Source organism: Plecotus auritus (assembly GCF_963455305.1).
Source record: "Plecotus auritus genome assembly, chromosome: 9".
Lineage (NCBI taxonomy): Eukaryota > Metazoa > Chordata > Mammalia > Chiroptera > Vespertilionidae > Plecotus > Plecotus auritus.
Genome location: NC_137783.1, coordinates 2694907 through 2708559, shown reverse-complemented (window position 1 = coordinate 2708559; position 13653 = coordinate 2694907). Strand labels below are relative to the sequence as shown.

General features: G+C 63.6%; 1 protein-coding gene across 1 annotated transcript in view; it reads left to right on the top strand.

The window, feature by feature from the left end:
• ADAM12 (ADAM metallopeptidase domain 12) overlaps window positions 1-13305 on the top strand; it is a gene marked incomplete at both ends in the record, with an annotated part of 199475 nt that extends 186170 nt beyond the window's left edge. The window contains 4 exons of the mRNA XM_080687854.1: window positions 301-409; window positions 2964-3143; window positions 12418-12545; window positions 13245-13305. Of these exons, the coding sequence (XP_080543980.1) occupies window positions 301-409; window positions 2964-3143; window positions 12418-12545; window positions 13245-13305 (478 nt within the window). The remainder of the gene's footprint in view (window positions 1-300; window positions 410-2963; window positions 3144-12417; window positions 12546-13244) is intronic.
• Window positions 13306-13653: the final 348 nt, after the last annotated feature.

The following is a 13653-nucleotide window of genomic DNA, read 5'->3' as shown; positions in this document are numbered from 1 at the left end:
TCGAGTCGCACGTGTTCAGGCCGCATGCGGAGACGCCCTTCGTCCCGCACGTCCCCCAGGGTCACAGAGCGGCGAGTTCGGATTGCGGGAACTCATACCGGGCTCGGGAGGGGCTCTGGGGAGCGAAAAATCAGTATTTATTGTTTAATCTTGTAAGAGTGTTGGATACCGTTACCTCTGCATGGTTACCCACGCGCACTTTAAAACACCAATGTTGTCCGGGAATCGTGGTGAACAAAGAGGGGAGTGGAGTCGGCGGAGGGAGAGCGCCCCGGTGAGCAGGTGTGCGCTGCGTTGCAGGTGCGTGCGCCCCGCCCGGCCCCCCGGCGGCTGCCAGCCCAGCCAGGCTCCCCTCGCGCCCCTCAGCAAAGGTGTGATGAGGAAGCCGGCGCCTTCCAGCTCAGCCACGGTGAGTGGTGCACAGGGAGGCGCGGCTCTGAGGCCCGGGGTCCCCGGTGCAGGGGAGGTCACAGGCTCTGAGGCCCGGGGTCCCGGGTGTAGGGGAGAGCACAGGCTCTGAGGCCCGGGGTCCCCGGTGCAGGGGAGGTCACAGGCTCTGAGGCCCGGGGTCCCCGGTGCAGGGGAGAGCACAGGCTCTGAGGCCCGGGGTCCCCGGTGTGGGGAGAGCACAGGCTCTGAGGTCCGGGGTCCCCGGTGCAGGGGAGAGCACAGGCTCTGAGGCCCGGGGTCCCCGGTGCAGGGAGAGCACAGGCTCTGAGGCCCGGGGTCCCTGGTGCAGGGAGACCACAGGCTCTGAGGCCCAGGGTCCCCCCGGTGCAGGGGAGAGCACAGGCTCTGAGGCCCGGGGTCCCCAGTGCAGGGGAGAGCACAAGCTCTGAGGCCCGGGGTCCCCGGTGTGGGGAGAGCACAGGCTCTGAGGCCCGGGGTCCCCGGTGTGGGGGAAATCATAGGCTCTGAGGCCCGGGGTCCCCGGTGCGGGGGAGAGCACAGGCTCTGAGGCCCGGGGTCCCCGGTGCAGGGGAGAGCACAGGCTCTGAGGCCCGGGGTCCCCTCCTGTGCAGGGGAGGGCACAGGCTCTGAGGCCCGGGGTCCCCCTCCTGTGCAGGGGAGGGCACAGGCTCTGAGGCCCGGGGTCCCCTGTGCAGGGGAGAGCACAGGCTCTGAGGCCCGGGGTCCCCGGTGCAGGGGAGGGCACAGGCTCTGAGGCCAGGGGTCCCCGGTGTGGGGAGAGCACAGGCTCTGAGGCCCGGGGTCCCCTGTGCAGGGGAGAGCACAGGCTCTGAGGCCCGGGGTCCCCCCCGGTGCAGGGAGAGCACAGGCTCTGAGGCCCGGGGTCCCCTGTGCGGGGGAGAGCACAGCCTCTGAGGCCCGGGGTCCCCCCCGGTGCAGGGGAGGGCACAGGCTCTGAGGCCCGGGGTCCCCGGTAAAACGCTGAGCCAGCACACTCCGTTCAGCAAAGGCCCCTGAGGTGGTGGCAGGGGCTGGAGGGGGCTTGCTGTGCCCCAGGGAAGCTCTACAGGCCCTGGGGGGCAGGGGGCAGGGGCAGGGGGCAGGGGGCAGCTTTGGGGGCGCACACGGGGCTTGGGCTGGGCGGTGAGGAGGAGGAACCCTGACCCGCAGCCTGGTGGACCTGAGACGGTGAGCCGAGGGAAGGAAGCCGGACCGGCAGCGTGGCTCTGTGCCGCTGTGTGAGCGCCTGGGAACCCGGAGTAACTCACAGTGACAGGAAGCAGGTCCCGCTCACAGGCGGGGGGGGAGGGGGGAGTCTCTCGAGTGATGGATGTGTTCATTATCTCGCTTCTGTGACGGTTGCATGAGTGTGGACATATGTCAGTTTTTGCCAAACTGCACGTTTTAAATCTATGCAATTAGTCACGTGTCACGTGTACCTGGGGAAAGCTGTTTGTAGAAAGGAAGGAAGAGAGGAGGGAGGGGAGCGGGCAGGGGGGCCGAGGCACAGACTCGAGCTGCGTCTGTCCGTCTGTCTTCATCGGTCGCTGAGACCGCGCACGCGCAGAGCCCCACCCTTGGCGGGGTGTCGGCGGGCGGGGGGGGGGGGGCCCTGACCTCGGCCCGGCCTCTGGACGCCTCCACGCCACCGCCGCCCAGCACGTGTCCTGGCATCTCACCGCCTCGGGCACTGAGCTGCGTCCTATTTTCACGGCTCCTTCCGTGCCCTCGGGTCTGGCCCGGGCCTTCATGCCGGCACTCTGTCGGGTGTCTCGAACCTGTTTGTTAATCAACCGGCCCTTTAAAACCCACCCAGAAGGGGGTCCCCCTTTCCAGGCTCGCGGGAGGGGTGCTCCCGTTAGAATTTTGAAGCTTAAATAAATAATCGTAGACGCCCTGCCCTCTCACGTACCTCCTTGATTTCTATCCTTACCCCACCCGCCTCCCCCTCGGCGATGGCGGACTCGTAGGCGCTGCTTTTCCTTGAGGAATCGCACACTTGTTTTGTTAATCCTCATCCGAGGGTATTTTTCCCATTGATTTTTTGAGAGAGTGGAAGGAAGTGAGGAGGAGAAGGAAGAGGAGGAGGAAGGGGAGGAGGAGAGGGGAGAAGAGGGAGAAGGAGGGGGAGGGGAGGAGGGGGAGGGGGAGGAGGAGGAAGGGGAGAAGAAGGAAGAGGAGGAGGAGGGGGAGAAGGGGAGGAGGAGGGGGAAAAGAGGAGGAGGAGGGGGAAAAGGGGAGGAGGAGGGGGAGGGAAGGGGAGGGGAGGAGGAGGAAGGGGAGGAGGGGGAGGGGGAGGAGGAGGAAGGGGAGGAGGAGGAGGAGCAGGAGGAGGAGGAGGAGGAGGAGGAGAATTGATTGGTTGCCTCCCACACCCGCCCTGACGGGGGCCAGGGATGGAACCTGCAGCCCAGGTGTGTGCCCTTGACCGGAATCAAACCCGGGACCCTGGGTGCAGGGGCCGACGCTCTGCCGCTGAGCCCCCGGGCCAGGGCGGGAATCACATACACTCTTGAGACCCGTGTATCATGGCTGTCGCTCTGACCCCACAGGACAATCCCAAGAGGCCGCCGCAGTGTCAGAACGTTGCCATCAGCAGGCCCCTCCAGGCCCTGGACCGCCCCCGGCCCCCTTCCCCACAGCGAGTGCTCCCGACCCTCCACCAGGCGCCCCGCACGCCCAGCGTCCCCGCCAGACCCCTGCCGGCCACCCCTGCGCTCAGGCAGGCCCAGGTACGCCCTCCGCTCCTCGACGGCTGCCAGGCCCTGCGGCTCGGTCGGTCTGACCTTGGACAAGGTGCTTTGCTTTGTGCCTCTCTGAGCTCCTCGGGGGTTACGTGTGATGGTCATGCAGCGGGGGTGGGAACATCCGGCCCGCGGGCCGTGTAAGCCCGGTGGAACCATGTGGTCCGGCCCTGCCAAGGCATTGGGGTGAGTTAATGAAGCGTTTGACCAAACACAGCAGGTAATTTTTACGTGGATCGTTTTGTATGGCGCGTGGATGACGGGATAAATGTCCCCGTGGCCCTTGGCAGGAAGCAGGTTCCCAGGGAACAGCAGTGGTGCGATACTCACGCGTGACCTTAGTGAGACGGTTGTCACCAGGGCTGTCACCAGGGTAGGGAGGGTGCCATGGAGTGAGCGTCGTAACCGGGACACTTCTGAGAAGGGCAGGGGCCCTGTTCGTCTCGAGGCCTGGACAGGGAGACAGAGGTGGGCGCTTGGAGAACAATGGTGGGCGTACTTTGTTGCTATTGTTAATTTTCAAAATTGTTTACAGTAATCTCGCCACCTACTGAGCTTCTCCCTACCGGACGCAGCGCTGCATGCGATACTTGGCAAATACCCTCTCATTCTCAGGCTGCTTTGGAAGGAACAGTTTCTGTTCTGACCGTGAACGTGACATCATCCGCGATAGGAAACATGGGTGGGCGGAGGGGGAGCGAAACAAGCCAGTGAAAGGCACAGAGAGATCATCGCTGTTACATGCTAGTAACTTTGTATACATCTGTCATGACGGTGTATTTTTAACATGATTTTGATTATTTTATGTGTACATTGCTTTATATACTACTTTTTTGCCTTAGAATCATTCTCATTTACCAAGGCATTAAAAATCCTTTTAAGAGTCGTTTTCCTAATGATCCCATGGCATCTATAGATAGAATACGTTTTTAAGTACTTGACAGTTAGTGGGCACGTTTAGATGCTCTACATTTGCTATTATAAATAGCTCTGCTATGACGGTCTAGACCAGCCATGGGCAAACTACGGCCCGTGGGCCAGATCCGGCCCGTTCGGCTGTTCTATCCGGCCCACGGAGCCAAAAGAGTGGGGGTTTCTCTTGCTCTCCCCTCCACTCCTTTACTTTGAATTTATATTAGTTCACACAAACACTCCATCCATGCTTTTGTTCCGGCCCTCCGGTTCAGTTTAAGAACCCATTGTGGCCCTCGAGTCAAAAAGTTTGCCCACCCCTGGACAGATAAGTGTTGGACCACCTTATTCCCTCAGGAGAGATCCCTAAAAGTGAGAATATTGGGTTGAAACATGGCATAAACATTTTAAGCTTCTTAACATATACATTTAATATTTCTCAGGACTTTTATATTCATTTATATCCCGTTATGATAGCCCATCTGTCTCAATGTGTCTCACCACAAGTTTGCTAGTGCTGTTAACATTTCAAAGTTTTGCCAAAATGATGCACAAAATATTTTTTTTTCTAGTGGTTTTATCAGTTGCTGAAGGGATGTTGACGTTTCCGACTATAAGCGTGTCCCCTTTTAGTGCCTGTGGTTTTCCTTCATGAATTTTTGAACTGTGTAGTTAGTGACACACTGTTAGGTGTTGTCTCTTCTCGATGAGCTGGCCCTTTAATCATTACGCGATGTCCCTCTTTAACTCTGGTACTACTGGTATATTTCGTGCCAAAATCGCCGCTGGTTAAAAACTGCTGCTCTAAGGATTACTGTATTTGTACATAATTTATCACCGTCGACTAGCACCGATATTTTATCCCTTCGGGTGGAATGTGAAAACTTCACCTGTTAGGTTCTGCCTTTGTGAGGTAGACGTCTTAAATGTGGCCACTTTGCCACCATTCCGACGTTGTCATTTTTGTGCTAGAAGCTGCTTTGTTTCATATTATCATATCTACATTAGTTTTCTTTTGATGAGTGTTTGCGAGGTCTGGCTCTTTTTTTTTTTCATCTTTTTATTTTGAAAGCACGTGCTGGGCCACCGCTCAGGCTGGCGTCTCTGCTCAGAGAAAATTACATCTGGAGAAGCCGCCTGGGAAGCTGCAGATCGAAATGCAATTATCTGCTGTCAAACTGGGAGTGGGGGGGAGGGGTGTTCTCTCCAGAGAAACCTGTGGGGCTGGACGGGCCGCGCTGGGGCGCGCTGATTGTCGAAGCGGGGTTCCCTGGAGAATGCGAGGAAGTGGCATTTCCTCTCGCAGGCTTATCAGCGAGCAGGACCGGACTCCCTGGCTGCGGGGCGTCCCGGTCAGATTAGCTCCTTCAGTAGAACAATAGGGAGCAAGAAAAAACAGCCCAGTTGGTCTTTGCTGAAGCAGAGTGGCTTCCTGAAAGGGCCGGTCCACCGTGAGAACCTGCCAGCCTACTGGCGGCCCAGCTTGTCTGCGCTGCAGAAATTTCAGGAAGCCAGCAGGGGCACGGCAGTGTGTTGGCCGGGGGGCAGGGGGGGGGAGGGGGCCTGGTGTGTGTGTGTGTGTGCGTGTGTGTGTGTGTGTGCGCACACGCTTTGAATGTGGGCTTTATCCTTTTGATATGAGGATTTTCAAAGTCTCCAGCAGAAGGAACTCAGTCCCCAGGAGGACCCCATGGTCGCCTCGGGAGCCCACTGGGGGTGCCCATAGCGATCGGGCAGGTGGGGCAGAACCGCCCTAAGGAGCTGTCCCGTCTCTGCCCCCGGCCGGGTCTTCATCCTCCCCGTGTCTGTGTTCAGAGATGCTCTTTTCTTGGCCGACATGCTAGGTGGGACACAGGATGCTGTCCGCCTTTCCCTTCCTGTGCTGGGGGAGCACCTGCTGCAGGTCAGAGATCTGCCTCTTCCTCCTTCTCCTTCTCTTTGCCGTGGTCACGCCCACGTTTAGAAAGGCCTGCCCCCCAGCGTGGCGAACGCTCCCATTCCTGCACGTTCATGGCTTTTCACGTTGAAGTGCTTGCTCCCTCCGCTGTTGATCCCAGTGCATGACATGGAGAGGGAACCCTACTTTGCTGTTCCCCACGACCACTGGAGCCATCCTCAGCATCGCCGACCTGTCTGCGGGGCAGGGTCTCCGGGGGTTTGCAGGGCGGGGTGAGCAGTGTGAGCCAGGTTGGTGGAGACTCGGAGATCCTGCCGGCTCTGAGCGGGGAGGGCTCAGCAAAGAAGCAGGGGCCTCGGCCAGCACTTCTGTCTGGGAGAAAGCTGCCTCCCGCCGCCCCCCACCACGCCCTCACCCTGACCCAGGTCATTCAGTTCCTCCTTATATGTTCCCGGTACCTTTTGAGCTACCACCATCGCACTGGGGCTCAGAGGGACTGAGTCTGAGTAAGTCTGTGCGCTGGCCCTTTAAGAGGAACTGCCTGGGACTCCAGCAGCCTCTGTCTCCCTTAGCCTCAATCCTGCTGGTCTTTACAGCCCAAGTTATAGGACTTCTTTTCTCCGCATTGGAGCCCTGGGCTGAGGGGCCGGGTGTGGGGCTGGGACCCCTCGTTCCTCAGGGGGGACCTCCACGTCCGAGATAGCCCTCTGGGTTTTTACCTGCCGCAGGTGGGTGTGGGGCCCGCCCATCCTGATCTCTGCCCCTCCTGCCAGGCTTGAGGTGCTGCTGCTCTACATCCTGAGCGTTCTCCTGGATGTCAGGGGGTTCTGAGTGCGGTGGTGCTGAGCTGACATTTTGATGGGGCTGTGGGAGTGCTGCAGGAACGGCAGCAGGAATCTGACCCATAGGATCAGCCCGGACCTGGGTTCAGTAGCCTCCCTGCCCCTGACTTCTGGTGAGGAGACAATTCAGAGCCAAGACTCAAACAGTGAGAGAACATGTATCACAGAGGTAGAGGAAGGGCCCTCGGAGCTCGGGAGTGAGGAAGCTGATGGTAACATGGGAGGGAAAGGGAGAGGCGTGGACCTGCTCCGGGAGGGAGGGCACTGGGTCCTGGTCCTGAGGGCTTGAAGGGGGGATGATAGGGAGGCCCCAGGGGAAGATCTCAATAGAACGTTCCGCAGCGTTCCAGGTGTGGCCTCTCAGGGTCCGGGTCCCCCTGATTGATTGGCGGCGCCAGGGCAGGGGTCATTATTCCTTGCAGCTGGTCCTGGCGTCGGCAGTGGCTGGTTTTATCGCTTTTCTGGGCCTGGAGCTGAACTACAGCTGAGGCCTAGAGCTCTCTCTGGAGGAAAGGTCAGGGGTCCAGGATATGCTGGGGGAGGAAAGGCCACCCTGGGGACCAGGTCCCACCTACAGTGGATTGCCCCTTGCTAGCACCCCGGGCTCGCCATCCTGAAGACCTTCTGTACCTGCCCTCGTCCCTGCTCTGCTCAGGTCTGTCTGCCTGCCCCCCACAGTGGTAAGGACTGGCTGTGACCCCGATGCAGGAGCCGCCGGGCACGAGTGTCTGTACGGGGCTCCGGGGCCTGCTGAGGGCACTGTGTTAGGGTGCCCTTGTGAATTGGTTGGGTGCTGCTCTAATGCAGTCTGAAGCTGCCTCTGGGAGGGCTGGTTCTGAGGCCTCTGGGAGGTGCAGGCCAAGGTTAGCTGCTGCCAGTGCCCTGCCCAGCGCCCCCTGGTGTGAGCTACAGTGACCTGCAGACGGCCGCCTGGAGGTGCCTGGGAGCGGCTAAGCTGCCGGCCAGGGGCCACTTAGCCAGCAGAACCGGGCACGCCAAGGCCAGGTGCTGCTTGTTGGAGAGAATTTAGGGAAGTCTCTAAATTCCTGCAGCTGGGGGAGGAGGCGCGGACCACGCTCACCAGGCCTGCATCTGACCGGAAGCCGCCTGGCCCCCATCCCGCGGCTCGGGGCTCAGGAGCCTCCAGGTGGAGTGGTTTCCGCTTCTGGTCCTCGGGGGCTGTTTGCCATCTCCCGTTTACTTTCCCACCTGGCTCCGCCCAGCTCCGGGGGTCCCTCCTGGCTCCGCCCAGCTCCAGGGGCCCCTCCTGGCTCCGCCCAGCTCCAGGGGCCCCTCCTGGCTCCGCCCAGCCCCAGGGGTCCCTCCTGGCTCCGCCCAGCTCCAGGGGCCCCTCCTGGCTCCGCCCAGCTCCAGGGGCCCCTCCTGGCTCCGCCCAGCTCCAGGGGCCCCTCCTGGCTCCGCCCAGCTCCAGGGGCCCCTCCTGGCTCCGCCCAGCTCCAGGGGCCCCTCCTGGCTCCGCCCAGCTCCAGGGGCCCCTCCTGGCTCCGCCCAGCTCCAGGGGCCCCTCCTGGCTCCGCCCAGCTCCAGGGGCCCCTCCTGGCTCCGCCCAGCTCCAGGGGCCCCTCCTGGCTCCGCCCAGCTCCAGGGGCCCCTCCTGGCTCCGCCCAGCTCCAGGGGCCCCTCCTGGCTCCGCCCAGCTCCAGGGGCCCCTCCTGGCTCCGCCCAGCTCCAGGGGCCCCTCCTGCCGGCTCCGGGCTGGACAGGCTGTGCACTTTCGCACGTTCCTGCCTGAGGCCCGGCCACAGGGCGCCCGGCATCACGGGAGAGGTCAGGAAGGCAAAGGTCGCCTATTGCCGGGCTGGGGTTAACCTTGGACTCCTGCTTCTGACACCGGAAAGGGTATGGAGACCCAAGCCCAGGGGCCCCTCGTTGGGACGTGCCTGCAGCTCGGCCGCTCCTTCCTCTGGCGGCTCCGCTCACCGATATGCCGGCCTGAGATGCCTTTAGTTGGAGTGTCTGTCCCCCAGTGTTAGTGGCTTCAGAGAGGCGGCGGGTGGCCCACGTGACTGTGGTTTATGGCAGTTGCGCTGTGCTGTGTAGCCCCAGTTCCCGCAGTTCTGTTTGCCGAGGGCCCACACCGAAAGGTCTCGAGGCTCGCGGTCCCCTGTCGGCCACCTCGCCTTCCTTCCCTGGCCGGCCCGGCGGCTGGCCTTCCTCGCAGGAGGCCGTGGGAAGGACACTCGGCTGGTGCTTTATTTTCCCAGGGCCGGTGGGGCGTGGGGTTAGCGGCTCACACTCCTCTCTGCCCTGGAGGAGGCAGGAGCTGGTGGCTTGCTTGCTTCTTGGCAGTGACTTGTGGGGTCCTGGGGATGCTCACGGTCCTGGGTCCCGGGGATGCTCACGGTGCCGGGTCCCGGGGATGCTCACGGTGCCGGGTCCCGGGGATGCTCACGGTGCCGGGTCCCGGGGATGCTCGCGGTGCCGGGTCCCGGGGATGCTCGCGGTGCCGGGTCCCGGGGATGCTCGCGGTGCCGGGTCCCGGGGATGCTCGCGGTGCCGGGTCCCGGGGATGCTCGCGGTGCCGGGTCCCGGGGATGCTCGCGGTGCCGGGTCCCGGGGATGCTCGCGGTGCCGGGTCCCGGGGATGCTCGCGGTGCCGGGTCCCGGGGATGCTCGCGGTGCCGGGTCCCGGGGATGCTCGCGGTGCCGGGTCCCGGGGATGCTCGCGGTGCCGGGTCCCGGGGATGCTCGCGGTGCCGGGTCCCGGGGATGCTCACGGTGCTGGGTCCCGGAGTCCAGTGGCTCCACGAGGCTACGCCCTGCCGCTGAGCAAGTGCCTGCAGCGCAGGCCACGCCGCCCTCTCGGCGGCTCCCCTCACAGATGCTGGCCTGCGCTTGCAGCCCTGGCTCTGACGCTGCAGATGGCGCCTGAGTCGCTCTCCCGGCTTTACTGTTTGCTCAGCCCCTCGCGTGAGGCCACTTGTGCGCGTGCTGGACCCTTTTGTCCTTAGGGTCCTTGACTGCCCACCCCACCCTCTTCCCGGCGGGACCCCAGGGCCTCACCCGGCTGTTTTATCCCGGTCTTGGTTTCCATCCCGGTTTTATTTCTCTTCCCCTTTCCTCCTGACTGTGCCAGCTCCCTTTCCACATTCTTGTGCACACATCTTCTCAGGCGGGTTCGTAGCTCGCCTTCTTGCGCATCCGGGTTCCTGTCTTTTTCTTTCTGTAGTTGTGTTTAAGGGAGGGGAGGGGAGGGGAGAGGCCAGGCCAGTGCTGGGGGCCAGCTCCAAGTGGCCACCTCACAGGAGACAGGGGACAGAGGGCTTTGAGGTGTGTGTGTGGAGGGCGGGGGGGCTGGCCTCCCCTGCTTTCAGAGACTGGGCCCGGCCCCCTCCCCGGCTCCAGGCTTGCACAGATGGCTGGGCGGTCTGCAGGGCCGCCTGGTCATCCCTGACCCATCCTGTTATCAGCTTGCCCCCCGTCCCGTTCCAATAAGGGTGGAGGGCCCCCTCCACGTTCTGCGGGGGGCGGGGGCCGCACAGCCAGCAGCCCTCCTGGTCTCTCCTCGCCCTAGTGCTGGCCACTGCGTCCCTTTCGCATGTATAGGGAGCCCCCAGAACTGTATGCACATACATCTTTAACAACTCAGTTGATGTTTCCTTCTTTTCAGAGTTAACCAGTCGGAGTCTAATTATTCAGGGTGTGTGCGCCTTCGGCACGGCCCGTATTTGCTGGGGCGCTAAGGGTCCCTCCTCTTCACGCCTCTTCCTCCCTGTTCCCAGGTGGTGAGAGCGGGCAGGGACCTCGTGCAGCGAGGCGTACGCGCGCAGACCTGCCGAGAGCCCCCTTTTTCTGAACAAACAATGCGAAGAAGCCCTTGGTGTTCGCCCCACGTGTGTGTCCCCCGGGGCCAGAGGGGGCCGCGCGGGGAGGAGGGGCGGGGCTTATGCTGCCCCTGAGGCCACGAGAGCCCCCGGCCACCACTGCGGAGCCTCAGCATCTCCTGCTTCTCATGCAGAAGTGGTAACAGCTGGGCGTTCTTCTGGCTGGCGGTCGAGGCAAAGGGCTGTACTTGTATTTAGGAAGCTGTTTTCAAACCTGTAAAATCTGAGACATGCGGCTCCTGCTGGACCGTGACGGGGCGGGGAGAGACAGGACACCTCCGTCTCCAGCCGCAGGCCTCGGGCTTTCTCCAGGAGCCGGACGTGGGAAAGGGAGGGGATGGGGGCTCTGAAGCCCTTTTCCCGTTTAAAATGAAAATGGGACTATGTATTGAGCGGAGCGACCCGGCCCGGGGCTACTTCTCCCGCCTTTCGGGGGACCTCTGTGGCCAGGCTGGTCCGGCCCTCTGGGAGAGCCCGGGGTGAGGCTTGGCGGAGGCGGCACAGAAAGCAGTGCCTACAGGAATGTGGAGACCCTGCCCCCCTCCAGGGCAGGTGCTTCCGGGGCCCACACCTCCACGCCGGCATCCGAGACGCGAGGGGGTCTCAGCCTCCACTGGCCCATGGGCCCCTCCACCCCGTCAGGCCTGCGGGCAGCCGGCGGGGTCCCCCACGGCCCCCGTGAGTATCAGCGGTTCCCTGGCTCCATCCGAAGCCGGTCCCGGGCGCGGCGGGAGGAGTGGGTGGGTGCCGTGCTGACCCCCAGGTTGGAAGTCAGAACTCGCAGTCAGGGTTTCGGCGGTTCGGGCTCCTGTCACACCGGTGGCCGTGTGACCTGCCCCTAAACCAGGACACATCAGAGAGTGACTGATAACGAAACAGCCCTAAACCTCCCGGGAGGCCCAGGCCACCCAGACGCGTGGCCCGCTCAGCTCCCGCCACGTCCCGTGATGAACCAGCGGCCCGCGGTGCGTTCTCCCTTGGCGCCCGCTCCCGGCCCTGCCGTGGAGCCTCGCTTGGTCTTTCCATTCTCGCCGCCCCGGGAGCGACGCTGGCAGCACTGCGCGGTGATCGAACCCCGAGCCTTCCCGCTTCGTGGGCCCACGTTCACTCTGACGCTGCCCACCACCCCGCGCCGTGGGCCCTGCCCCGTGTGGGACGTGGAGCCGCGTTCATCGCCGTGGTCCGTGGCCCGGCGCTGGCTGGCTGGTCCTTCCTGGCTCACGTTCCGGTGAGCGAGGCCCGGGCTGAGCTTTAGGAGGGACCTGAGCGCACCTCCCCGACGCCGGACCCGCCTCGGGCGCAGGGACCGCCCCGTGGGCGACGCCGCCCGCCCTCCCTCGTGGGCACAGGCACCCACGGCGGGAACTTGCGGCGAACGTGGCGTTTAGGAAGGTTTCCGCACTTCTCCTCCTGGGTCTTGACAACCTGAGAGGGAAGACGCAGGCACGTTACAGCCCGGGCAGCCCTGCCGGGACACACGGCGTCGCCCGTCCCCCGAGGCCGTGGCCGCAGGCGTGGCAGCGCATCGCAGTGTGTGACCCCGATGCTGTGGGGGACTCAGATGCTGGAGAAAACCAGGGCGAGGTTAGCCTAGGGCAGCCCTGCCGCCCCCTGCAGGTGAGAGGTGGTCCTCGGAGAGCCGCTTGGGGGGCCAAGACCTGCGCCTCCTGGGGACACACCGTCTCCGCACCCCACTTTCCAAGGGCACCGGTGTCCGTCACCGCTCACAGCGCGGGGCTCACACCCCGACTTGTGGTTTGTTGCAGGGGACCCGGAAGCCCAGCGCCCCCCAGAAGCCCCTGCCCGCAGTGCCTCTGAGCAAGACGGCCCGGCTCGCCCACGCCTCCGCCAACGTCCCAGGCCCGGAGTTGGGGCTCCGCCTGGCACCCCTCAGGTTGGTGTGAGACGTGCCTTCTCTCTCTCCCCCGCGCTGTGTGGGGCTGCGACATCAGGCCCTGACTTTCAGGACCGGGAGGGGGTGGGGGTCTAGGCCATGCTCCCTGCACTCCCACGGGCGGGGGTGGGGGGCAGTCGGGAAAGCCCCAGAAGGCGGGGTGAGCGTTACTCACCGTGTGTCCATGTCGCTCCTGGCCAGGGCCCCAGGCACCCAGGCGACTAGACAGAGACCCCGAGCTGCAGCTGTAAGACAGGCCATGTCCCCCCAGGAGACAAGGAAGAGCCACTATGTGATGCGATGTCGTGAGGGCTGGACACACCCCCCAAACCCTCAGTGGGCTCTGCGAGCCCCGGGTCCTGAGAAGTAAGGGGGGGGGGGGGTCAGGTGGACGAGGGACGATGAGGAGTGAGGCTAAACCAGCTGCGGTGGGGCCACCCCGGCTCATTGGGACCCTCTGGGGACTCCCCTTAGAGACGTCCCGCAGCCGTGGTCACCGCACACCGTCCCGAGGACGAGGGCGCCGTCCTGGCCTCGCTCACACAGGGCGCAGGGCGGGTACCAGGCGCCGGCCAGCCGCACGGGGTTTCCAGAGTTACACCCCCAGGAACTCGGCGAGGAGGTGTCCAACCCGCCGCTGGTACCAATTCAGTCCTACCCTCAGCGCTTTCTCCTTCTCCTCCTCCTCTCTCCACGCAGACCGGCTCCCAAGCGCCCACCCCCCGCGCCCCGGCCCGCGCACACCGCCCCCTCCCAGTGAGAAGCCTGGCAGACAGTCTGCGCTGCCTTCAGCTCCGGGGAGCCCCTGCACAGCCCGGGCTTCGGCTGGAGAACGGGTCTGCGGACCCGCGGCCGGCGCTCCGGTGCTGCGCTCAGGTACTCGTAAGTTATTAATGTATGCGGACGCCGTGCGGCACCGTCGCCGCGTTCTCCTGGCTCCTCACACTTTCGTGAACCTGGACGGCCACGCCTGGTGGACGGGATGGGACTTTCTGCCGGGGTACCCGGCCCCTGCAGCCCAGAAGGGGGGCTTCTGGGGCCCGGGCATAGCTGAAAGGCTGCCCCTCGAAGCCCCGGGGTAGCGGGAGGATCTGGCTGCTGGTCAGGA